This window comes from Cucumis sativus, chromosome 5 (genome assembly GCF_000004075.3).
Source record: "Cucumis sativus cultivar 9930 chromosome 5, Cucumber_9930_V3, whole genome shotgun sequence".
In the NCBI taxonomy this organism is placed as follows: Eukaryota; Viridiplantae; Streptophyta; class Magnoliopsida; order Cucurbitales; family Cucurbitaceae; genus Cucumis; species Cucumis sativus.
Genome location: NC_026659.2, coordinates 13,715,428 through 13,741,312, shown reverse-complemented (window position 1 = coordinate 13,741,312; position 25,885 = coordinate 13,715,428). Strand labels below are relative to the sequence as shown.

At 29.9% G+C, this 25,885-nt stretch overlaps 2 protein-coding genes across 2 annotated transcripts; one reads left to right on the top strand and one right to left on the bottom strand.

Moving 5' to 3' along the window:
- The first annotated feature begins 326 nt into the window (after positions 1-326).
- LOC101208987 (serine/threonine-protein kinase BRI1-like 2) lies at positions 327-4,201 on the top strand. The gene has a single exon (XM_004150104.3). The coding sequence runs from the start codon at positions 581-583 to the stop codon at positions 4,052-4,054; it is 3,474 nt and encodes a 1,157-aa protein (XP_004150152.1). The 5' UTR covers positions 327-580; the 3' UTR covers positions 4,055-4,201.
- Positions 4,202-12,452: 8,251 nt separating this feature from the next.
- On the bottom strand, positions 12,453-15,018 carry LOC101210468 (zinc finger protein SHOOT GRAVITROPISM 5). The gene is made up of 3 exons (XM_004150109.3): positions 14,700-15,018; positions 14,194-14,614; positions 12,453-13,614 (listed from the first exon to the last, which is right to left on the bottom strand). The coding sequence occupies exons 1-3, from the start codon at positions 14,824-14,826 to the stop codon at positions 12,963-12,965; spliced, it is 1,200 nt and encodes a 399-aa protein (XP_004150157.2). The 5' UTR covers positions 14,827-15,018; the 3' UTR covers positions 12,453-12,962.
- Positions 15,019-25,885: the final 10,867 nt, after the last annotated feature.

The following is a 25,885-nucleotide window of genomic DNA, read 5'->3' as shown; positions in this document are numbered from 1 at the left end:
AGTATCAAATTCCATACGCCTTCCACTTTCCCAGTTTCTGTTCCCTTTCTTCAACAATTCTTAAAACATTCCCTTCTAACAGTCACGCCTTACTGACACAAAATTGACATCTTGGATCATTCACTCATCTGTTTGTGTCTCTTTTATTGTGAAAAACAACTGTGTCTATTAAAGCAGGCGCCGATCCTAAGATTGAGAATTTAAGATAGACCCTTTGTTTGTGGGGTAGGTGGGTCCTATTCCTTTTGACCAAAAGTAAACTCAACCCTTTTATTTCTGTCTATTTCTACATATCTCTTCATATAGGATACGGTTGCTTCATTTGCTGTACTATAGAAGTTGTATCAGGAAAATTCAATCACCAACTTTCTTCTAACTTCTTTCCCTTCTTTTTTATATTCCATTTCCACTTTTCCCTCCTTTACATTTTGCAAAAAATCACTCATAAATGACTAAAGCAAACAGCTTGCTTCTTTTTTCTAAAGCTTCCCCTCTCCTTCTCATCATGCTCACCACAAAACATATTTTTCTAAATCTTCACTACTACCTTTAACTTTTATCCTTCTTCCTTTCTGTTGCAATGTTTCTCAGCTCTTTGTTGAGTTTTCCACAGAAGAAAAGAAACATTTTGCTTCTTAATCCAATGGAAAGAAACTTCTTTCAGTTTTCTCTTCCTTCTCTTGCTTTGCCAGTGATCTTTATCTTATTTGCTGCTTTGGCTTCTTCAGCAGAACAAGAGGGTATGACTTCAATAAAAACTGATGTTGCAGCTCTTCTTAAGTTCAAGGATTTGATTGACAAGGACCCAAATGGAGTGTTGTCCAATTGGAAGCTTGAAAACAATCCATGTTCATGGTATGGAGTTTCATGTCAATCTAAACGAGTGATTGCTCTTGATTTGAGTGGCTGTAGTCTTACAGGGAATGTTTATTTTGATCCTCTGTCTTCTATGGATATGTTGTTGGCTTTGAATTTATCTACAAATTCTTTCACTATAAATTCAACTACTTTGCTTCAGCTTCCTTATAATTTGCAGCAACTTGAGCTTTCTCTTGCCAAAGTTGTAGGTAGTGTGCCTGAGAATCTTTTCTCAAAGTGTCCAAACCTTGTGTTTGTGGATCTTTCATTCAACAATTTGACAAGCTATCTGCCTGAAAATCTTCTTTTGAATGCTAATAAGCTTCAAGATCTTGATATCTCTTACAATAATCTAACTGGGTTGATCTCAGGATTGAGAATTGATGAGAATTCTTGCAACTCTTTGTTGCGGGTTGATCTTTCGGCAAATCGAATCATCGGTTCGATTCCGAGTTCCATTTCAAACTGCACGAATCTGCAGACACTTGGTTTGGCTGACAATTTACTCAGTGGGGAAATACCAAGATCTTTAGGGGAACTCAGTAGTTTACAAAGGGTTGATATATCTCATAATCAGCTCACTGGTTGGCTCCCTTCTGATTGGAGAAATGCTTGCAATTCACTTCAAGAACTAAAGCTTTGCTACAACAACATTTCTGGTGTAATTCCTGCTTCCTTCTCTGCTTGCTCTTGGCTTCAAATTATGGATCTTTCAAACAACAACATATCTGGTCCTTTACCAGATTCCATCTTCAAGAATCTTATCTCTTTACAGAGCTTGTTATTGAGTAATAACATAATCTCTGGACCATTGCCTTCATCCATATCTCACTGCAAGAAACTTCAGCTTGTAGACTTAAGTTCCAATAGAATTTCTGGGTTGGTTCCACCAGGTATATGCCCAGGTGCTGAGTCACTTCAAGAACTGAAAATGCCAGACAATCTCATAATAGGAGGAATCCCACCTGAACTCTCACTATGTTCACAGTTAAAGACAATTGATTTTAGTTTAAACTATCTGAATGGGTCAATTCCTGCAGAGCTTGGAAGGCTTCAGAATCTTGAACAGCTGATAGCATGGTTTAATAGCTTAGAAGGGAAAATCCCACCAGAATTGGGGAAGTGTAGAAGCTTGAAAGATGTTATACTAAATAACAATCGTTTAAGTGGGGAAATTCCCACTGAATTGTTCAATTGTAGCAACCTTGAATGGATTTCGCTCACAAGTAATGAACTCACTGGCGAGGTACCAAAAGAGTTTGGTCTTTTGTCAAGGTTGGCTGTGCTGCAACTCGGGAACAATAGCTTAAGTGGTCAGATACCAGGGGAGTTGGCAAACTGCAGCACTTTGGTTTGGTTGGATTTGAACAGCAACAAGCTCACAGGAGAAATTCCACCTAGACTTGGGAGGCAGCTTGGAGCCAAATCATTGAATGGGATTCTTTCTGGAAATACTCTAGTGTTCGTTCGAAATGTTGGGAATTCGTGTAAAGGAGTTGGGGGCTTGTTAGAGTTTGCTGGAATCAGACCTGAACGACTACAGCAGGAACCAACATTGAAGACCTGTGATTTCACTAGATTGTACTCCGGTCCAGTCCTCAGTTTGTTTACGAAGTACCAAACTTTGGAGTATTTGGATCTTTCTTACAATGAGCTTCGTGGGAGAATACCAGAAGAGTTTGGAGATATGGTTGCTTTGCAGGTTCTCGAATTATCACACAACCAACTTTCTGGCGAGATTCCAGAATCCTTTGGCCGCTTAAAGAACTTAGGAGTGTTTGATGCATCACATAATAGACTGCAGGGTCACATTCCAGATTCATTCTCAAACTTATCATTCTTAGTGCAAATTGATCTATCTTACAATGAACTAACCGGGAGAATTCCATCAAGGGGACAACTTAGTACACTGCCGGCAAGTCAGTATGCAAACAATCCAGGACTTTGTGGAGTTCCTTTGCCTGAATGCCCGAGTGATGACCAGCAGCAGACAAGTCCTAATGGAGATGCTAGCAAAGGAAGAACAAAGCCAGAAGTCGGGTCATGGGTTAACAGTATTGTTTTAGGTGTTCTTATCTCCATTGCCTGTGTCTGCATTTTGATTGTATGGGCCATTGCCATGCGTGCAAGACGAAAAGAAGCAGAGGAAGTGAAGATGCTTAATAGTTTACAAGCAATACATGCCCCTACTACATGGAAAATTGACAAAGAGAAAGAACCCCTGAGTATCAATGTGGCAACTTTCCAAAGACAACTAAGGAAGCTCAAGTTCTCCCAACTGATTGAAGCTACTAATGGCTTCTCAGCAGAAAGTCTCATAGGGAGTGGCGGGTTCGGTGAAGTATTTAAAGCAACACTAAAGGATGGATCAAGTGTTGCAATCAAGAAACTGATCCGTCTTAGTTGCCAGGGAGATCGTGAATTCATGGCGGAGATGGAAACTTTAGGAAAGATCAAACATGGAAACTTAGTACCTCTTTTGGGTTACTGTAAAATAGGTGAAGAGAGGCTTCTAGTGTATGAGTTTATGGAGTTTGGTAGCCTAGAAGAGATGCTTCATGGAAGAGCAAAGATGCAGGATCGAAGAATTCTAACATGGGATGAAAGGAAAAAGATTGCCAGAGGTGCTGCTAAAGGACTTTGTTTCCTACACCACAACTGCATTCCACACATAATACACAGAGACATGAAGTCCAGCAATGTACTCCTGGACCATGACTTAGAAGCAAGAGTTTCGGATTTTGGAATGGCAAGGCTGATAAGTGCTCTTGACACCCATCTGAGTGTAAGCACACTTGCAGGCACTCCTGGTTATGTCCCTCCTGAATACTACCAAAGCTTCAGATGCACAGCAAAAGGCGATGTTTATTCATTCGGGGTCGTCCTCTTAGAACTCTTGACAGGGAAACGACCAACCGATAAGGAGGATTTTGGGGACACCAACTTGGTGGGATGGGTCAAAATGAAAGTAAACGATGGAAAACAAATGGAAGTGATTGATCCAGAGTTGCTGTCAGTAACCAAAACAAGTGATGAATCAGAAGCAGAAGAGGTTAAAGAAATGGTTAGATATTTGGAGATAACTCTTCGGTGTGTAGAAGAGTTTCCTTCCAAAAGGCCTAACATGTTGCAGGTGGTGACAATGCTGCGAGAGTTGATGCCCGGATCAACCAATGGAAGCAGCAACAGTGCTTGAATCAGGTTTTTTGTTTACTAAATCTGATCTAGCCTTTACCAAGATAAGCTTTGTAACATTTGTTTTTTCAGCTGTGAAGAGTTACTTGTATTCTATTCTTCTTTTGCTATAACCATTGTCTCAACTCAATTATTGATAGAAAAAAAATGTCATGTTACAGTTTCATAACAAAAAAAAAAAAAAAAAAAGATCAAAACTTTCAGACATGAAAAAGTTAGAATGATACTGAGGTAGGCATTTTATGAAACAAAAGGTGATCAGTAACATTAAAGCAGCTTTAGCTAGAAACTTGAACCAAGAACATTCTTCATATAAAGCCAAGCCGAAAACCCAATAAGCTAAGATCATAAAACAGAATATTCAGTAATCTTCAAAAGAAACTCAAGATAGTAATAGAAAATCTCAGTTCTCAACTTATTTTTCAATTTCTTTGGATGTGGTGTTTAAAATTATGGTAAACTGACTAATAGTAACACCAATGGTGTGCAGAGAGTTCAAGAAGATTTGAATAGTCCCATGCTGAATTGAACTGAAGAAAGATAGTACTTTTTATAACTTTTATCAACCAAAAACATTGAAATAGAAAAACAAGAGAGAGACAAAAGAAAACCAAAGCCATGTGAATGGTGGGCTCCTAGAGATTGTAAATTGTCTGCATAAAGGCCTTCTGAATAGATAAAGATTGGGCTCTCAAAACCAAATTGTGTTGGACCACAATCAAGTCCATCTCCATTTTCTCAAGGATAGAGATTGAAATGCTCAAAACATATTTTGGGTTGCACTTCAAAATGCAAATAATAATATAATAATTTCAACCATATAAATATTCAATATGTACATAGATTTCAAGTTGGTGTAAATATTGGGTAGAAGAAAATATTGAATGTCCTTTGCTTTATATGATTCCAAGTTACTTTAGCCATCATTGATTTTCCCTCAAAAGAAGGATGGAAAATTGATGAGGTTGAAGATTTTGCTCCTACCCAATCAACCTTCCTCAAAATAATTGATTTCTAAAACACCATAATTACAAACATCAAATCTATAAAACCCTTTTCATTAACATGAAACTTCCAACAGTAACTCATTAAATTTATAAATGTATACGTGGTTGTTTAATTACAATTATTTTATTTGGTTGTATTTTTTATATAATTAATGATTTTATAAAACAAATTAAAATCTAGGAAAATTTTTAATAAGAAAAAGCAACAGCTTTCCTATCTAGATTTTTAGTGATTTTTGAAAAGGGTCTACCCTTAAAGTAAAATTATTAGTAAGTATACAATTTTTCAAAAGTAAGAAATCTATATAAACTATATTTTCAACCATCCCAAGGATATGCTTTTGTTGAAGTGATTGGTCTTCCCATCACTTATCTCAATAAGACAATAAGTCTATATGATTAGTCATGCTAGTGTAGTTAAGTCCTTCCATGTGCTGCAAGATTTAGAGAGTGACTTGATATGTATTGTTGTTATATATATGTATATATTTTGACAGATGAGTAAAAATTAGCTTTTGTATCTGTCTTCTGCTACTTCTAATGATTTGATAAGTTGTTGATTTAATGTGTCTGTTTAGTATGTTTCACTTTGCTAGAAGTTATTCATAAAATCTGTTGTCTTGAATCATGTTAATAATTACTTATTTGAGTGTTAGATGGTTTGGTTGAATATTTTGTTTATGGTTTATGTTTTGTTTATTTCATGATCTCCAGCTTTTTGTTCTTCAATTCAATAACCTTTGGAAAAGAAAATTAAAATTAATAATAAACAAACTCTCCCTATATATAATCATTATCTTTCTTTTAAATTATTCTTCATTTTTGGTGCAATGGAAGGGCAAAGATGTCCATTTAAACCATATAGGTACTGCCCAACAATTAAATGCCTTCATGATTAAAGTTAAAGGGCATATGTTATTCACAGTTTAATTTAGAGCTTTTTTTAGTTTTGCCTTTCATTTTTTTACAAAATAGTTCAAATTAACTTTTCTTTTTTTAAATGTCACTTTCACTTTTCTACTGAATTTATGAACCAAAATCATTCATTTAATAGCTCCAAAGTTTGATATCAAAATTTTCAAGCATATTTAACTTTAACTACCCTATACCTATGTAATGACTTTTTAAATAACCAAAACCATACCTTTCTTAGTCCTTTTGTTTTGTGTAAAGCAAACTGTAAGATTATATCTGGGAGTAACTATAAAATTGTTAAACTTTACTTCTTCTTCTTTTTTTTTCTTGTCTGGATCAGAATCATTTTAAAAATTATTCAAAAATTGTATTTCAAACTATAAACTTAATCATGATAAATTGGATTTGATAAGGTTTACAAACCGGTTTTAAAGTGATATAAATGTAAATTTTAACAATTTTAAAATTCTTGCAAATATAGAAAATGATAATGGACAAAAACAGCAAACCATGTATAGTGCATATGATTTGAAAGTAACAGAAAAACCTTTCAAAACGTAAAAAAAATTAACATATATTCAATTTAATTTTTATAAAATGATATTATATCATTAGCAACTACTCTTTGGAACACTAAATCAAATCTTTTTATTGATTAATGATGTCTCTACATTAGTTCTTAACTCGAACACCTTTGTCGAGCTTCATTTATGTTATCTTGTTTGTGTGGAGAGTTTTTTTTTCTAACTCTATGTGTACGTGTTGAATAATCTTATTCCATTTTGAATGAATGTATCTCTACTGAAAATCTAAAACATAATACAAATGTTGAAAATGTGTCAACTTAATTGATTGCGATAACATCCATGCACCTCTTGATCTTTATTTTACTTTGATATAGTGTAAAAAGATTACTTTCGACCACGCCCTTGAATAATACAAGAATGGTAGGAGCCACAGGCAAAGTTGCATTCATATCATATCACAATATAAAGAACATCCTATTATTCATATAGTATTAGTTTATTTGTTATATTTATTAATTTAAAAGGAAGTGTACAAAAAAGTTTGAAGTGAGTGGGTATGAAGGGGTCCAAGAAGAAGAAGAAGAAGAAGAAGAAGGGAAGTTGATGAGGAAGAAAATTGTAGAGGACTATGATGTAAAGGGAAAGTTAAATATGTGGTGAAAATGAGAAAAGTAAGAAACATATGGTCCCAACAAAGTAAATTCAAAAGAGAAACACTTTTCAATTCTCTCTCTTTCTTTCTTTCTTTCTTTCAAATGGTTTCCTTTTATATATATATATAGATAGATATTCCTTTTACTTGTGCTTGGAGTTAAAATCATGAAGAAGAAGAAAAAAACCAATAATTACACACAACTTCTCTTACTTTTTCTCGCAAGTACCAACAATTACACTATTTACCCCCACCAACTTTTTTTTTTTTAATTTTATATAAAATAATTTTTTTAATATAACAAATTGACAAAATATTTATATTAGTATAACAATTTCAAAAATAGAAAAAGTGCACACACCAAAATGAAAAGCATTATCTCAGTCAACATGAAATTAATTGGCCAATCGCGCTCATGATATATTTAATACGCAATCTTGTACCAAGATTCGTTTAGATTTGGTACATGATTGTGTAGTTAAATCTAAACGACATGATCGTATACCAATATCTTAATTTCTTTTAAGATCACGTACCAAATAAATCTTCTATATTTGATACACGATCGTTTAGATATGATACACAATCGTGTACCAAAAACTAAACTACTAATTTGGTACACGATCTCGTGTAGCCAAATCTAACGATCTACTAGTATCCTAACGATTTTTTGTCAAGATTGTGTATCAGATAAATCTTTTATATTTGGTACACAGTCGTTACCCAAATCTAAACTACTAATATCACGATGATTTTTGTTTCATGGTATCAATAATATTCAACGATTTTTGTTCAAGATCGTGTACAAAAATTTATATTTAGTACACAATCTTCAACAAAAAAAAAAAAATAATACAAGATTTATGGTTGATTGAAAACAAGATTATGATTTCAACAAAATATAAAAAAAATGCAGAAGAAGAAGAGAAGAAAGAATATGGAATGGAAGGGTAAATCTCAAATATTTTTAAAAAATAGTTAGTTTTATAAGTTTTTTTTTGTTACACAATTCGTAAATATTTTGGTGTTTTTTTATATTTATGAAAAGTTTACTTTTATATATGATGTAGGCTATATATAGTTTTTTATTTTGGGAAATTGCATAAGATGACAAAAACATTTATGAAAAATCAGTCAATCATACATCTTTTTTGGCATATTGCAAATATAACAAATATGACAATTAATTAATTATATCAGACAACAATCAGATAACTATTCAAGAGTTATCTGATGACTATCATAGTAGACTCATTGACTTTTAAATTTGTTACTTTTTAAATTTAGAAAACGTAGTTTAATGAAAATTCTATGTAATCATAAATTGTTTTGATATTTATTTTTTGTGTAATTGTCCCTATTATTTTTAACAAAGGAAAGCTCAATTCATTTACTTTAAGTTAAAGGATTGTTATCCATTAAATAAGTGTTTAGTTGAATTAGTAAATTTATTAACATTTTTTCATTTAAGATTAAATAGATAGCAACAATTTTCTGATATTTTTTCTACTTATTTACTAAAAATTAAGTGAAAATATTTCTTATCACACTTGGGTAGAATTGTGGGATTGGAGCATATGATAATTTTACTAAGATGAATGTGTGTTTATTTCTTTTTAGTACCCAACCACTCATGATCTCTTGTTTTAAAATCAAGTGAAAATACTATAAATATTTTCTAAAGGGTTAGAAACAGATGGAATACATCATACAAAAGAAAAATGAATGAAAATGACAAAACTATTTAAATATTTATAAATTATAGTAAAGTTTTACAATAGACTTCTATCCATCTCTATTAATATCATTCGTATATACTGATTGAAGTATGGTAGATTTGAAATTTTGATTATTTTCTAAATATTTTGATTCAAATTTTATTATTTTAATTTGAAAATATTTTGATTCAATTTTTGTTAAATGAGAAATGTGTGTAATACAAATTTAGAGTTTGAAATGAATAGGTTGTGAAGTTTTAAACAGTTACCACCCGTAGCGTTTTAAGAGAATAAGTATTGATTTTTCCTCCTAAATTTTTAAGCTTAAAAACCTTAAGTTACTTGTAGTCCTCTAGTTCAAACTTCTTTTTCTTAAATTAAATAAATCAATAGACTTTAGTTTATGAAATTTTAATTTTGTATTTAATTCTATCTCTGAACGATAATTTTTTTTGCAAAAAGTTCTCCTCCAAATTCAACCACATATTTAATAGATTTGATGAATTAATGATCGGTTTAGATTTATTTTAAAAAAAATATATTTTAAGAAATTCATTTTTGTTTAAACTCATTTTTCTAAAATTTGTTTTAAATGAACTTAAAATTTATTTTATATAATTTATTTTATAAATTAAACACATGAAAGATAATCCAAACATACCATAAATTTTTTAAAATTATTTGATATTTCTAAAATTTTAATTTAAAAATTATTAAACACAATTGAACTCTAATATACTTTTAAAGCTTCTAGATATATTAGATGTAGACAACAACCAAGAAAGTTGAGAGACTAAACTTGTATCATTAAAATTTCAAGCGACATAAACACCGACTTTAGATGTTAAATCTAACGGGTCAAACACCCTCTAAAAGACTTAATTGATAGTGTAGATGATCAATATTGTTTTCTTTAATAACAATTTTATCCTTATTCACTATATATATATATATATATATATGAATATGTATACATACATATATATATTATGTATATATACACATTTATCTATATATATATTAGAAAGAAATATATACTTTTGAATACCTAAGTCTTGGATTTGGTTTATGTAGCGTCCTCATTTGCGGAAAGCACACAATGATGTAATATTGTGTTAAAGTGTCATGATGCTCTAAACTTGTCTCGATCGAGTAAACCATCAGTTCTACGAAGCTGTTCCTAGCACCACGACCTCATTACGATTTTATATAAATTAATTTTTCGCTATCTAAGTCCGTTCATCTACGATTCCAGCTGGCCTTTGCTCAATCTCTCTCTATTTTTTTGTGTCATTTATTCTAGTTTTATGTTCTTGAATACCTTCATCATCTAGCATGTGGATAAGAAGCTAAGGTAAAATTTTATAGATTGAGTCTTTATGATTCTTTCCCAGTTATTTTATTGTTTGTGAGTTTTTTAATCATGACTTTGATGTATGGTTGATTCAATTATGTTTTATCAAGATTGAGACATATTATCATATGTTTGTGGATATATGTTTACGGCTTGAATTAATATACAATATCATGACACTTAACTACATAGATTTTTCTAAAGGCAATGAATTGAGTTGACTTACCATTCAATTGGATGAGTATTATTGGACTAACCAATTTAAAATTGAATCCATAGTATAACTAGCGAGGCGCTTGAAAGTTGATTATTCACCCAACATGTCCTAGATCTTAATGTTATTAGGATAAATCCAACATGTATGCTTTTCATCCGGTTGAATTGTACTAAATTGTAGTTCAAGAAAATTTTGTTAGCTTTTCTAATTATATTGGTTGAGATTTAACATTAAGAATCGGTAATAATAGTGTCATGATTAAACAAATTGAAACATGTAATTCCATTCATCCCCAAGCTAGCTAGATCTTTAAGTCTTTGAACATCTTCTCAATTTTTCTCTTTGCATTATTCTTTTGTAATTTGCTATCAAAACATATAAGGTTACCTCCGATTGAAAACTACTTTATCTTGAGAAATTATTTATACTCCTTATATAGAACTTGTACTAATTACCACTGATAGTAGTTGTTAGAGCTAGTGTGATTTAATAAATTAAAATACGTAAATCTAGTCACCAAATATAAATTCTTAAACTTTATAATTCTTTTTAAAAAAATCAAATTTCAAACCACAACAAATGTAACATTTTAAAAGAAAAATCCCAATAAGATACTTTTATATTATATATATATATATATAAAAGAGATGTCTCTCCCCTTTCTCATGGATTCATATGGATGTGTTTCTTTTCTTCTTTTGAAGAGTGAGAGGGACGAGTGCCTGAGCATGAGGAAAAGCAACTGTGGCACTGAAAAACATGGTGGGTTTTTTTTTTAATAAGCATTTACGTTTTACAAAGGAACACAAATGCATTGAAAACGACCTCACACATTTCTCTTTCCTTTTTTTGTTTATTAAATAAATTTGCCTTTCACATTTTATTAATAATATACATCTTTTTTCTATAAAAAAGATATTCATAATATTCATACAAAAAAAAAATCACATATACATACAAAGAAGGTCACAAGAACCTTTTCCTTTATTTTTTGTTTGTTTGAAAGCTTCATTCCTTTTAATACACTTAGAATGGTCCCCAAAACAAGTAATATATATATATAGATATGTGAATATGTGTATATCTATTTACATATATTTCAGACCCTCATTCATTTCCTACATTTATGACATGGGTCCAATCATCTATCCGTTTGGAATAATACTCACTTTCCCCTATTTATTTTTAGTATCCTCGTTTCAATACCCTCCAAAATGACTCCCTTCTTAAGGGCTTCAGTTCTTATTTTCGTGTGTGAGTTTAATATAAAAAAAAATCCTTGATATATTCCCAAATCTAAGCTCTTTGAGTGGATGTGAGGGTGCTCCCAAGTTGGAGGACAAAAAAAAGTCTTTCGACTACACTACTAATTATCTGAGTTCGTTTCTAGATTTCTAATAATAACCCATTTGAATATAGATTAAAAAGATCATTACGAATTTAAAGATGGTATAAACCATAAACTGCACCATTGAAACCTCCCCAAATAAATTTAGAGAAAAAAGTGATCTTTTTTATTAATCTTTTCTAATTTTTTTTCCGTGGTGTATTCTACTTTTTGAATATATATTTCATACAATAGTGTACTGTTTTAAGTAAGAAGAAGACATGTTTACATAAAATTGTAGTAGAGACGACCTTACCAAGGGAGTGAAGAGGGAAATGTTTTAAAAGTTCTTAATTAACTCTATTTGGTGAGTAATTTAAGAGCATGCACAAAATAATTGAAGAAGAACATAAATTATATATTTTCTTTTACCTTCAAGTATCTGCTGTAGGCTTTCTATTAAAATATTCAAGAAAGTTAGTTAGGTTTTACTGTGGTAAAAATGAGAAAGGATGAAAAATTCTTTACCATCTGTTAATACATTAAATAGTAATGAAAAAAGGGTACTGTAAAGAAATGTTTCTTCTTCACACACAATAATGAGTGATTCTTTTGATATTATTATTGTACTTTTGAAGAATTCAAATAATGGGATTTTTCTTTGCAGCTAAAAACCAACATAAATTATTAAAACCTAACACCTCAAGTTTTTCGTCCCTCGAGACACTGCAATAATCATATCACATATACAATAATTCAACAAAATCATGAGTCTAAAAAGAAACCCAAAAAAAAAAAAAATAATACAATTACAAATACAAATACAAATGCAAATACACACACAAACAACAAAACCAGACCCTATGCAAATTTTAATCCAATCTACGTCCATATATCTTGATTCAATTGTTCCAACTTGCGATTGATCATCTTTCATATGCCACAAATCCTCAAAAAATTAATAACTCTAATACATGTTTCGTCTCAAAAAAGTTATATAATCCATGAGATATATATATTTTTTAAAGAGTCTAGAACAATGTGGCTACGGATCAAAAATTCGATCAAGCCTTAAGCTAAATAGGCTATTAGAAAGATTGTCATAACGAGAATACTTCTAAAACTTTCGAACAAGTCACTGTTTTTTAAAAAAATTGTTAGTCACATTGTTCTAGACTCTTTAAATATATATTCACTCTCCATCACCTTCTGTTGTAGCAGACGACATGTAGCTGATGGCGAGTGAGGTCTCCTCGGGCATGGCGGAGCTGACGTGAAAATGCAACCGGCAAGTTTGGCAAGTGATTTCCATAATGGTGGAGTTCATTTTCCGGCTAGCTTCTTCCTTCAAGATCCTTGCTTTCTCCAATTCCGCTTGTGCTTGCTGTCTTATCATTTTTGCATTTGCAAACTCGACCTCGGCAATTTCGATCTGTCGTTTTGCCTCTCGTCTTGCTTCATCCGCATATGCCTTCTCCGCTATCGCCAGCTCGAGTTGACGGTCATCGTTTGGCTCCTTGTTGGACGACCCAATTGAGAGCTTCAAAAAAGCTGAGCTTGGAGAAGAGAGATGGAGCTCAAGATCATGGCGATCGGGTAAATTAATGTTGATGTTTCGATCTGAGTTTGATGATAAAATTGGAAACCCTCGTAATGGAGTACTAGCCATTTGAAATGCATGATCGTTGCTGGTGGAGGCGCCAGTGTAAGATACTGATCGTGAGTTATAGGGTTGCAATAACAGTGGTGGTGGTGGTGGCGGCCGTACCACCGCCGACTGCAACTGATCGGACCTCATATGGCGCAGATTGCAAGTGTCTTGATGCTCTATGAAACTCTCCACTCTGAAAAGAGTAAACCAAGAAGGGAAATTTTGTTTATTACATAAATGGGAAAAATACTATGTAATAGTACAATGAATAAATAAATTATATTATTAATATAAATTCAAACTTCGACTACCTTATTTCTTCAATATTAATTCCTCCATTTATATAAAGAGAAGAAAATCAAAGTAATTCTAAGCCTAAAACAATATAATAATTGATAGGTTTTACACGAACAAAAAAGAAAATGTATTTTATTCCTTTATATATTGAGAGTCATCCGAAATCACCTGTCAACTCAACCATAAGCTGATTAGTTTATCTATTAAATTTGATATCTTATCAAATCAAGTTTTGAACCCATTCACTAGAAGAGATAACAAAACTCCAATTAACGTCGATAAGTAAGGAAGCAACAAAATTATGGACTTGTCAACCTTTCTATATATAGCGATTGTGAATATGAGGAATCAAATTAAAGCTTCTACTTAAAAGGGATGATTCATGTTAATTATGGTTGAACTGAAACTAGTACGAAATAAGTTTGAAATTGAAGAGAGAGAGAGAGAGAGAGAGAGAGAGAGAGAGAGAGAGGACCTGGAAAAGACACGACCACAATCACAAGAGTGGCCACGAGTGCCACAAGTTTTGAGGTGAGCTTTGAAATCAGAATGAACAGCATAAGCCTTAGAGCATTTGTCACAAACCCACTGTTTTTGGTTACTATGCTTTCTCCGGAAGTGTTTTTTAATCCCAACTAGATCACCAAGAGCATGGCAAGGGTGATGATGTAGACACGTAGGCTCTGGACAAACAAAAACCTTTTTCTTCACAACAACATTACTACTACTACTCTCCGCCTCCGCCCTCTTCACCAACTTCCACGGCACCTTGTGGCGCCGTCGATGCATCTGGAGATTCTGATCTCTTTGAAACCCTTGATTGCATATCTCACAAACGTACCGATCAGATTCAAGTAGCGTCTTGGGTGATAAAGAAACCACTTCCGCATCCGGATCTAATTTTATTCAATTTAATATAATTTAATGAATTGATTGGAAAATTAGAAATAATAATGGTTAAAAATAATTATTTGTTATTACCTGGAGTGCCGGCGGGTCTTCGTTTTCGTTTGGTGGTGATGGAATATTGGTCGGAATTGGGGGGAGGAGGAGGAGGAGGAGGAGGAAGAAGGGGTGTGGAAGAAGAAGAAGAGGAAGGTTTCAACATTTAGATAATTTAATGATATGATGAAGAAGCTGAATAATAATGGGAAGAAAAAGGGGTGGGAGGAAGAGATTATATATATAAAGAGAGGAATATATATATATATATATATTTTTGTGTATATGGTAATGCTATATGGAAGTGTGAAAAAGGATGAATTAATAATATGATAAAAAGAAGGAGATAATTGGGGGAAGAGAGATGGGGCTGCCTGACCACCCCCGATCACATTACCTTCTAATGTTTAGGGCCCCTTTTTCTTTTTCTTTTTCTTTTTTTCTTTCTTTCTTTCTTTTCTCTTTCCTCAACTTGGAACATCAACAATAATAACATATCTCTACATATATTGGAAAATAATTTTAAACCTAAAAGCTTCTAATTAAATATATATATATATTTTTTTAAAAATATTGTAATCTATTTTTGATACATCCACCATCTATCAACTCAAACAAACTATAATTAGTTGTGTCTATCATCATATAGATACTAAAAAATATTAGTTTATCTTAATCTATTGTTGTTTATCGCAAATAGATTGTAACATTTTGATATATTTACAAATTCTTTTACATTGTGTTATATATGCAAATACTTTAATTTTTAGGTTATTGAGGGAAGGAGGATTGTAATGTGAGACTTGTTCGAGGGTTCGGATTGTGAATCCGACCAATATCCCACATCGATTAGATAGGAGGATAATATTTGGTATATAACTAAGAACAACTATCTCCGTTAGTATGAAACCTTTTGAAATTATACTAAAAGCAAGCAAAGTCATGAAGGTGTATACCAAAGTGGACAATAGCATACTATTGTAGAGAGAAGATAGGTAAGAAATGGGTGGACACTCACTCGAAGTTTGAGGCTCAAACATCTCTTTTAGTCTTTAGTTTAATTTTGGAGGTTATTGGTGACAAACTTATTATTATTATTATTAGATAGTAATTGAAGTTTGGTTACATGTGTTTCTCCATTGAGGACCATTCTTTCAAAAAGAAAATCATTCACAATGTTTGGTATATTTTAGTACAAAAACAAGTTAATTTCATTTTGGTCAAACTCTTATCATTACTTTTGTTTTGTATAATTGTGTGTGAATATTGGTGAATATATTGGATAATATAGCTTCAAATAGGTTGGATGTGGGAAAATAAGAACAAAATTGAAAATACAGTTTGTGTATGGAATGAAAAAAGAAAAGGAAAAGAAAAGTTTATGAAGCAAAAGTTTAATGTAGAGATTGAAAATGGATATGAACTTTAGTTTTAAAAAGTTTTGAGTAAATATTAGGTTTAGAATATTCTTAATCTTAGTCTCCTCTTAACTTTTATATATACTTTGCTTTATTTTATCTTTCTAAAAGTTTCTTTTGTTTGGTACTTTAAACTTTTCTAAATATTTTATTTGGCCTTTATTTGTTAACAATTTTGTATAGATCACACCTTTTCTGAACTTTGGATTCATATCAAAATTAAATATACATGTGATTTATAACACACCATCCTCAAATGATGTCAAACAAAACCAATATATATATAAAATTTAAATTTATCACACATAACCAAATACTATTATTTTTGTAAAGTTAAATATTCAAAATACTTGAAATTAGGGAGATTAAAAAACTAAGTAAATTATATTAAAAAAAAAATACTCAAGATCAAAATATATAATTAAGTTTCAAAATTATAGTTAATATTATTATTTTTTAGTTCAACTCAAATATATATTACAATTAATAATTCAAACATTACTGTGCAAATTATCACATGCAAGACTTTATTGACTGATGATGGTTGACAATCTTACTTCCTGTAGATGCATGTAGAGTTAAAATTAAAAGTTATTTATTTATTTATTTATTTCACACAATTATAAATTACCTTTGCAGAAGAAAAAAGAAAGTAAGATAATTTAGCACTTTTCCCTATCCTCGTTTTATTGAGTATAATAAACTAAATTTTTATATTAAAAGATGATGAATAATTTAGTTATTGTCTAGTTATCAACAGTATATCTTTATAAATAAACGTAAAATAATTTTAATATTGTTAAAATTTCTAAAGATGAGTTATAAATGTATATACCTAATAAGACTTTTTTTATTGTCATTTGAAAAAGTAATATTTAATTTGATTACAAGGTGGGCATAGTTAAATAAACTAATTATTTCCACACTCACATTATGTTATAAGAAATTAAAAGGTTGCTTAATAATTACACTTTTATTAACCAAATATTAACAATCAAGTGGTATTAGATGAGAGATTAATTATTAATTTTTTCCCCCAAACTGTTTATATATATTCACCCAAAAAAGAAAGAGGTTTACATAATTGAGTACCAAACACAAAGTCAAAATGGAATCAAACACCTTATTTCCCCCCCTTGCTTTTAGGCTAATTATAAACGTAATATATGATAAAGTTCCAATATAATTCAAAACAAAAATTAAAGTAATTATTACAAATTTATGTGAGGAAATCACATATAACAAGAAACTATTAGGATCGGATATGAACAGTATTATGATATTTAATGTATGTTAAGGAGTCAAATGCATAGTTTATTTTATGTATGCATATAATTTCTCAGTCAACAATGGAATGAAAAGGATATATGAGTTCTATGAAAAATGATATCTTGAGATATAAATAAAATTGTTGATGCACAATGTCATATACAACTTGTAATCCTTCATTTCAGTAGGATAACCCACAAACACCGCTAGTATAGCCCTAAGATCAAATTTTGTTCTCTAGCATGATAATGATGAAATCAAAAGGGGAAGTTTTGATGACAATACTCTTCATATCTTAAAATGAACATAGTCCAACAATTAATACAATTTACCAACTTGAACTTCTAAGACCAAAAAAACAAATCAAATCAAATCCAGTTTTGAGATCTAAAAAAACAAAATTTAACTTGATTTTATTTTTTGGAATCGGACTAATAATTCGTAAAAAAAATATACAAAAATTAAAACAATTAGGAAACTGGGTGATAATTTATTTGATTCCAATTCTTACAAGTTAAAAAAGATATATTCTCATGTGCCCACATCATTTTTCTTTTTTTGTACTAAAAGAGAAATTGTGAAGAAGAAAAAAAGTAAGAAGAGTTGAAGAAATTAATAGCATTTGCAATTATTGCTTATAGAAAATAAGTATGTGGAAGAAAATAAATTTTAGAATAAAGTTCAGAATGCAACAAAATTATCTTTTTCTTTCTTCCTTTCTTTGTTGAATCAGTAAAAAAAGTGATTTGAACTTTAGATATATTATATGTGTTCTTTTTAGCTGTCATGGAGACACAAACCAAAACACACTTTCATCAAAAAGATAAAATGGAGAGGGAGAGAAATATGGTCTTATAATATGATATTGATAGGGGAAATCTAAATATATATAATAAATGAGTTTGACTTCAAGGGTAGATTATATATATATATTTAGAAAAAGTAATTGTTTAATTACTATAAATTAAAAGATATATATATATATTTAACACATAAAAGTATAAACTTTAATTTTGTTGAGTTGGAAAGAAGTTGGGGGGCACACAAGTTGTCTTCTAAAAAAGAAAGAAAGCATATAGGACATAATCATGGTTCCCAAGTGTCTAGGATTCCAAATCTAATAAGCCTCTCTTTAATACTATTTTTAAACACAAACTTTAATTATAATAAAAACACATTTACACTTTTCTCTTTTTTGTCTTAATCAAAACTTCATTAATTAATCCCAAATTTTATTTTTAATTATACCTACTTGCCTTATCTTTTCAATACTAAATATTTAACATTCATACATCTTGAAATTGAAATAGTAAATGTAAGACTCAAATTATGCATATATAAATTAATTTTCTATCTCGATAATATAATTTTAGTTTACATATATCCGCTAGCTTAAGTTTTGAAGAGATGAATTAGTGATTTGAGATGGTATATTAGAATACGTGGTCTAGAAAAAAAGTGTATTATATGTACAAACTATTGCACTGTTAGAGTTTTTATTTGTTGGGTACTCTTCACATATATATATATATATATATTTTAAGATTAGAAATGAGTGAGAGTGTTGAATAAAAGAAGTCACTGTTGAGTAGAAGGAAAGGAGGAGTCTTTGTGATAATAAGAGAGTCTCTTATTGGTTCATTAATTAATCACATACCCTAATGGAAAGAAGAAAGGGTGTAGCAGAGAAATTAGGTGAAAGGACATAAATGAATGAATGGGGGAGGAAGAGAGGTTGTATTTTTCTTTGATTTTTGAAAACAACAACATATAAAAGTGAAGCTTATGACACAGAAATAAATGATATATACAAAAATAAAAATAAAAGATTATTAGACAGAGAACTGATTAAAACAAAGTTTTAAAAAAATGGAGAGAGAGAGAGAGATTTTGTCTGAATTCCTTTGTTGGTATCCAAAGAAGTGAACCAAACTTGGCATCTATTCCCTTCTCCTTTTAACATACACTCCCCACTACTCAATACCATTCATATATTAAATCCCTCTCAATTAATCATCACATACCAAGAAAAAGAAAAACCCACCTTACTTACTTACTTGCATGTTGAATTTCATGTTCATGAGCATTCTTTGATAAAGACGATATTTCTTTTTTTGAAATTGAGATGTTCATCGAGAATATTCTTTTCATATCAATAAACATATATTGTTAATACAATGCACCTTTTTCATATTATTCTTATAGAGAAGCACAAATTCGGTCTACTACATTACCGCTTTGGCTTTCTCGTAAGGATGTTTTTCTTTATTTGGAAAAGAGAAAGACTTTTTTAGATAGTATTCCCCCACTCGTAGATTAAAGAAATATCAAGAGTAGTGGGTTGTAGTTGTTGTTTGCCTTATCGACAATTCTTGTCTCGAAAAAATAAAAAAAATCACTACATTTTAAAAAAATGTTTCAAAACATACAATATCATGTATTGACTTTCGTAAATATTTCAAAACCATCTTTAGAATATAGACATAATAAAGAAGATCAATAGGGTAAACTGAGACAACTAAACTTTTAAATTTGTGGAGACGTGCAAATATGTGGTCAATGACCTAAAACAGTGTTATATTATTGCAAACTTTTGAGTATATGGTATATGTATGTGTGTGTGTATATATATATATAATGAAAGGAAAAATTGAAAAAGGCATTTGATATTATAATTAAAGCAAAAAAAGGAAGGAAAAGAAATTAAATTAAGTAAAAAAAAGTGGTGTGTGTATGATTTGTAATTTGTCTGTTTGTTTGTTTCAGATTGTTTGTTTTTGTGTATGGTGTAAGGAATTTTCATTCTTGTTTTCCTTGAAATTTTGTGTGTCTCTGCTGTACTATTATTGTCACTAATATGAATTATGAGTGAGAGAGAGATAGAGAGAGGAAGAGAGAGTCATAGAAAGAGAGGGAGACTGACAAAAGTTTTTTTTGTTAGGTAAGGTCAGGTCTGATAACCCAACGTGCCCTGCTACCTCTTACTAATTTTAATTAAAATTCATCCCCATATATTACCTACAATCTTTCTAATTAAACTAACTACTCTTTTGAACAAACATATTTTCTTTACAAGTGTTTTGTAGATATACAAAATTATAGATGACGATGGATCCTTCTAATTAATCTACTTACTCTTTGTTTTCTAGGAATTCTTTTGCAATATCGTGGTTTTTTCATACCATTTTTACTATGTACAGTGATGTTGTTTATTAATACATTAGTAATTTGATATAATTTGAACTTATATGTAGCATATTTGTTTTTATTTTTCACAACAAAGTCATGTATATAATTTAAGAATTTTTTTATAAATTAAATATTAATCTGAATTTAAATTTAAATATATTGTTAAAATTAATAAGAATTACGATATAACAAAAAAAAAAAATCTATAGTTGACTATTTATTTTAATTCTATAATACAAATAAAGATTTATTATATATAATAGAAAAGAACAAAAGTGTAAAATGGGATATCAAAAATATGAAAATTTATGTTTCAACTATCCGAATACACTATGTTCGAGCATTCTGGTATGTTTGAGAATCTCATGATGTTGAGCATATTATAGCATTACAAAACAAACATAGTAGCTAGTTTAGATGTCCAGTCTATGAAAATCTGAAATGCTCGTAAAACAAAATGTTCTTCATTTACTAAATTTTGTTGGTGTAATTAAATTATAAGTTTAGTCGCTCAACTTTTATGTACATCCATAAATGCATTTTTATGTTTATTATATTTATAAACTTTAAAAACGTCCAATTATGTCTAAATTTGAATTTCTTTTTTAAAAAGAACACAAAGTAAGAATGAAAATTCAATGATTTCCTATATACATAACACAATTATAATAAAAACATTTTAAGTTTTTTTAGTTTATCGGATATGTTACCTATATAAATCTATAATTACTAGATGAGAAGGATTTATCATGTTCAACCAAAAAAAACTTTAATATGCATTAACTCACTTGAACAATTTCTATTATAGATAATTAATCAAGACATGAGATAAGGAATTAAATTCTTTAATCTCAAGATTATAATAAAATCCCTACTAATAGACGCATTTTACCTATTTAAGTTGAAAATAATTTGAGATATCTAAACTATTAAAAAATATATATATTTGTTGAAAACTAAATAATGGAGTTATGATAAAAAAAATAATAAAACCTATATATACATTGGTAGCAAATATTATAAGTTTATGGTGGTTTTATTTATTGAATAGAGAGCTATGATTGAATTTGTTTGAAGGTTACAAAATAAAAAGATACATCAAAATCAAGGAAAGATGACATACATATACAAACACACACACACAAAACTAACATAACATATCCATTTCTTGTGTCAATTTTGGTCGATTTTATTCGTTCAAAAGATAGATTTTTGTCCCCTCCCAATTTTCATAACGTTTTGCTTTTCGTTTTATATATTGTCTTTTTTTTTTTTTTTGCTAATGTTAATGTTAATTGAATTATAGTACCCTTGGTTCGGTTCATGCATAGAAAATCTCACCAAATTTCAATCTACGTTCAAAAAAAGAAAAAAACAAAGCCAATTAGAAGAAAGAAAATACCCAAATATATGGTAGTAGTTTCAATTACATCCCATAACTCATAGAGATATTTAGAACAATGATCCTAATAACCTTCTCTTGCTGTAACAATTATTACAATTTTTTATTCTTTGCTATAATATTTGTTGTTTCTTCTCAAGCAAAAGTAGTTTACACCTCTAAAACATATTACTACTACTCAAATTAAAATAATGTACATCTCAACATAAATGAATTAATCAATTCCTGGACCTAAACACTTCTTTAATTGTAATATTTGAATCGTAGACTTGTTTATTGGACTCTCAAACAACTTAAAATTGTTTAAAAAAAATAGCACAATGTAAATAAATAAAAAATAAAATATGACTAGTAGATGGGGAAATTATAAATATTTAAAACATTTTTTAGTCGTGGTGAAAACAATTTTGCAACTGTTGTAATTAAAATTAGAAGCAAAAATAACAAAAATTGAGGTGTGAGATTTATAGAATTTGAAATAGAAATTTTTGGAATTTATGTGAAAAAACAAAAGATAAAAAGGGTGAAAAGAGAGAGAATAGGAAAGAGGAGAGGAGAGAGGGGGGAAGTGAAGCGAAAGGAAAAGAAATGAAAGGAGAGAAAAGATAGGGAACAGAGAGAGAGTCAGAGAGACAAATATACCCTAATTATTCATTTTCACTCCATTTTCTTTCTGTGTGGACCTACTCGCTATACATAGTAACATACACATACACACACATACATACATATATATATATATATCTTTCTTTGATTTAACATAATTCACTGCTACCATTTAAAGCTTTTTTTTCTTTTTTCCTTTTAATCTTTCACAACCTCAGCATGTGATATATAACACAACATATAATAATGATTTCTCTTAACTATTGACCTAAGAAGAGTGTACTGTTTCAACTTTCAAGTGTGTGTTTCTTGTTCAAATTTGTGTTGGAAATTTAGAAATACATACACTTTTGCTTTTGAGGAATGAGGAAAGGTTTTAAATTGTTGTTCATGTTTTTGTTTTGAGTTACAGCAGTAGTTGATTAATAGTTATAAAATGTAGGAGTATTCCATTAGTGTGATTGGTTGGATTAAAACTACTTTTTAGATTCAGTCTTATTCTTCTCAGTGTCGTAAATTTCTTTAATTCAAATCATTCTTGCTAAAGAAAGAAACCAACCAAACAATCAAATATTTGAGTTGGATTGGTTCGAGTTACTTGTATAATTTATTTAATTTTTTGTTCTAAACAAATAATATTTCATACATACAAATATTGTTTGATTAATTTCGTATAATGAATTACGTTTAATTACCCAATTTCAATTTATTAGGAGTTGTTGTAAAATAAATTAGGTAAAAGGTAATGTGTGTATATATATAATTTGTAAAAAATGCATTCGTCGAATACAAAATAAATTAAATATTATTTATTTTGGCTAAAGTTCAATTGAGCAAAAAAACAAAAAAGCTTCGTTCCACTTAAATACTAAATATGACTTAAATTTATGTGGTTGAGTCAACGAGTCTGTTCTATTGATTAATTAGGCCCAAGCTTATAAAGATCATTAGAGAACTCTATAAATCAGGGTTGGGTTGGGAGACATTCTCAACCCAATCCATATTTTCGGGTTATATGGGTTGGCTACCCGAATAACCTGAACTTAGTTTCCAACCCTACCCGTAAGTATATGGATTGGGTTGTCGAATTCTATTTATATATATATATATATATGCTTGACTAGGGCGGAGGGGATTTAAGTTTTGGGGAAGATTGGAGATGTCGGAGACGGAGGAGAGCTGAGATCGAGGAGACGGAGGAGGTGTGATATGAGATCTGCCTGATGGAGGAGACGTCAGAGATGCTGCGGCGCATGAGGGAGCTGAGTTGGAGGTGAAGTGTCACGTGACGGTGTGAGAATTGAGAAGATGATTTCGCATAGGTTGTGAGAAGTGAAAGGGAAAACTAAGAAAAACTAATTAGTAATTTTCTTTTCTTATTAAATATAATATATATATTATATTAATTCGAGTTGGGTTGGGTTGAACCGAATTTTTCAATCCCAACCCAAGATCCAACCCAATCCGAAAAAATTCTATTTTTCTAACCCAATCCTTATAATATGAGTTGGGTAATACGAATTATTCGGGTTCAACCCATATTCTTACACCCCTACTATAAATAGAGAAATTCTCTTCATTTGTGGTGGTTGGAATTTTTTTACCCTAGAAGATCTAAAGAGAAATCTCCCAAGAGCCAGAAGACTCCTAAAAACTTTGAAGCTGACTTTCGAATATTGGAATTCCTTTAAAGATACAAGTTTTCTTCTATAACTCCAACTTCAATAACATCATATGTCTCGCTTCCTTAAATCAAGTGTAAGCATCCAACTGAGAGAGAATCAAATGATCAAATACTAGACACATTGCATCAAATCAACACAAAATCTATTTAATTTAATTCGAAAATCTGATGTAAACAGTATTTTAATCTTAATAAGTTCGAATAAGTTAAAGTTAGTTTAGATAAATCCATAATTGAGTTTTTTTTTTTTTTAATAGCTTTAGTAAGAATGAGTGGCCAATATATTGTTAATTGGACGTTTACTTTTCTCTCTTTCACTTACAATTCTATTGAATTTCGTTTTCACCATAATCAGTAATTTTTTATAATTGTATCGTGGAAGGAAGGACATAGAGTCAACATCATACTTAAATATAAGATTGTATTAATATATTTTCTTCCATACTAATGGATATAATCAACATATTTATTTTGATTAAAGAAATTTTTGTTTAAAAAATTCATTTTTATTTCAACATCTTTTTACCAACACTTCAAAAACTATTCTAAAAATGGTTGTCAAATACTTAAGTGTGGTTTTAATATTACTTATTTTTTAAACTAAACATGTATTCCACACTCACTCCAAAATGTTCTTATTAACATTGGGCTTGTGTTATTATTGAATTTCAAACTAAGCTTGTGTTATTGAATTTCAAAGTTTTTATAAATTTCTATTTACGATTTCATAAAATTTTAAACATACGTAATATTTTGATTGTAGAGTATTAATCAATTTTGTTTTAATATAAGAAAAGAGGAAGAAAATTATATTAGACGTCAAAAAAAAATTGAAATAAAAATATTTGTTATATCCATCAAATGGGTTGGAACATTGAATTAATTAAATGGGCTAAAAAGTGAAACTTTACAAATAGGCTTCGTTATGGCCCAGAAACAGGATAATGTGGCCCACTCAGCCCAAATAGCACCAATTGGTTAAAAAAAATAGGGCTAAACACCCATATTTGCAAATTTAGCCATTATTTTCGAATGAGATTCAAAATAATCAAATATATATAGTAACATTTTAAAAAATTTGCAAATATAGTAAAATTTGTCAAATTCTATCAACGATACAAGTCTATCACCGATAGACCATAAGAGTCTATCAACGATACAAGTCTATCAGCGATTGTTTTGCTATATTTGCAATTTTTTTTAAATGTTGCTATATCCTTATTTATTATTCATAAAATGACCATCAATTACAATTACCCAAATTTTAAAGAATCGTTTTAAAAATGACAAATATGTTTTGAAATTAAAAAAAAAAAGATAAATGGTAAAAAATAGAATATTTAACAAAATATTTAAAAATGATATGTAATAAATTTTGTCTTTTAATAATTTTGTTCTATAGAGTGAAAATAGTCTACCACCTCCATTTTTTAAATAGTCCCTCCAAAATGACAAAATGATTTTCTTGATTGATAATTATTAATTATCAATGTACAAAAACACCTCTAACCACCAAAAAAAACTGTTTATAACATATATATATATATATATATGTGTGTGGATTTGTTAAAAAAATAAAGAAAAATAACAAACTATTTACAAACTAAACCACTGAAAAAAAAACAAAATTTATTACATTTGGTTTTGATTTTTGTAG

What these genes read in the sequence shown, in the direction of transcription:
- LOC101210468 (XM_004150109.3), bottom strand. Translation starts at nt 14,826, where the DNA reads ATGTTGAAACCTTCCTCTTCTTCTTCTTCCACACCCCTTCTTCCTCCT. An exon ending in AAGACCCGCCGGCACTCCAG is followed by an intron (nt 14,615 to 14,699) that starts GTAATAACAAAT and finishes GAATAAAATTAG; the next exon opens with ATCCGGATGCGGAAGTGGTT. An exon ending in TGTGGTCGTGTCTTTTCCAG is followed by an intron (nt 13,615 to 14,193) that starts GTCCTCTCTCTC and finishes TACTCTTTTCAG; the next exon opens with AGTGGAGAGTTTCATAGAGC.
- LOC101208987 (XM_004150104.3), top strand. Translation starts at nt 581, where the DNA reads ATGTTTCTCAGCTCTTTGTTGAGTTTTCCACAGAAGAAAAGAAACATT.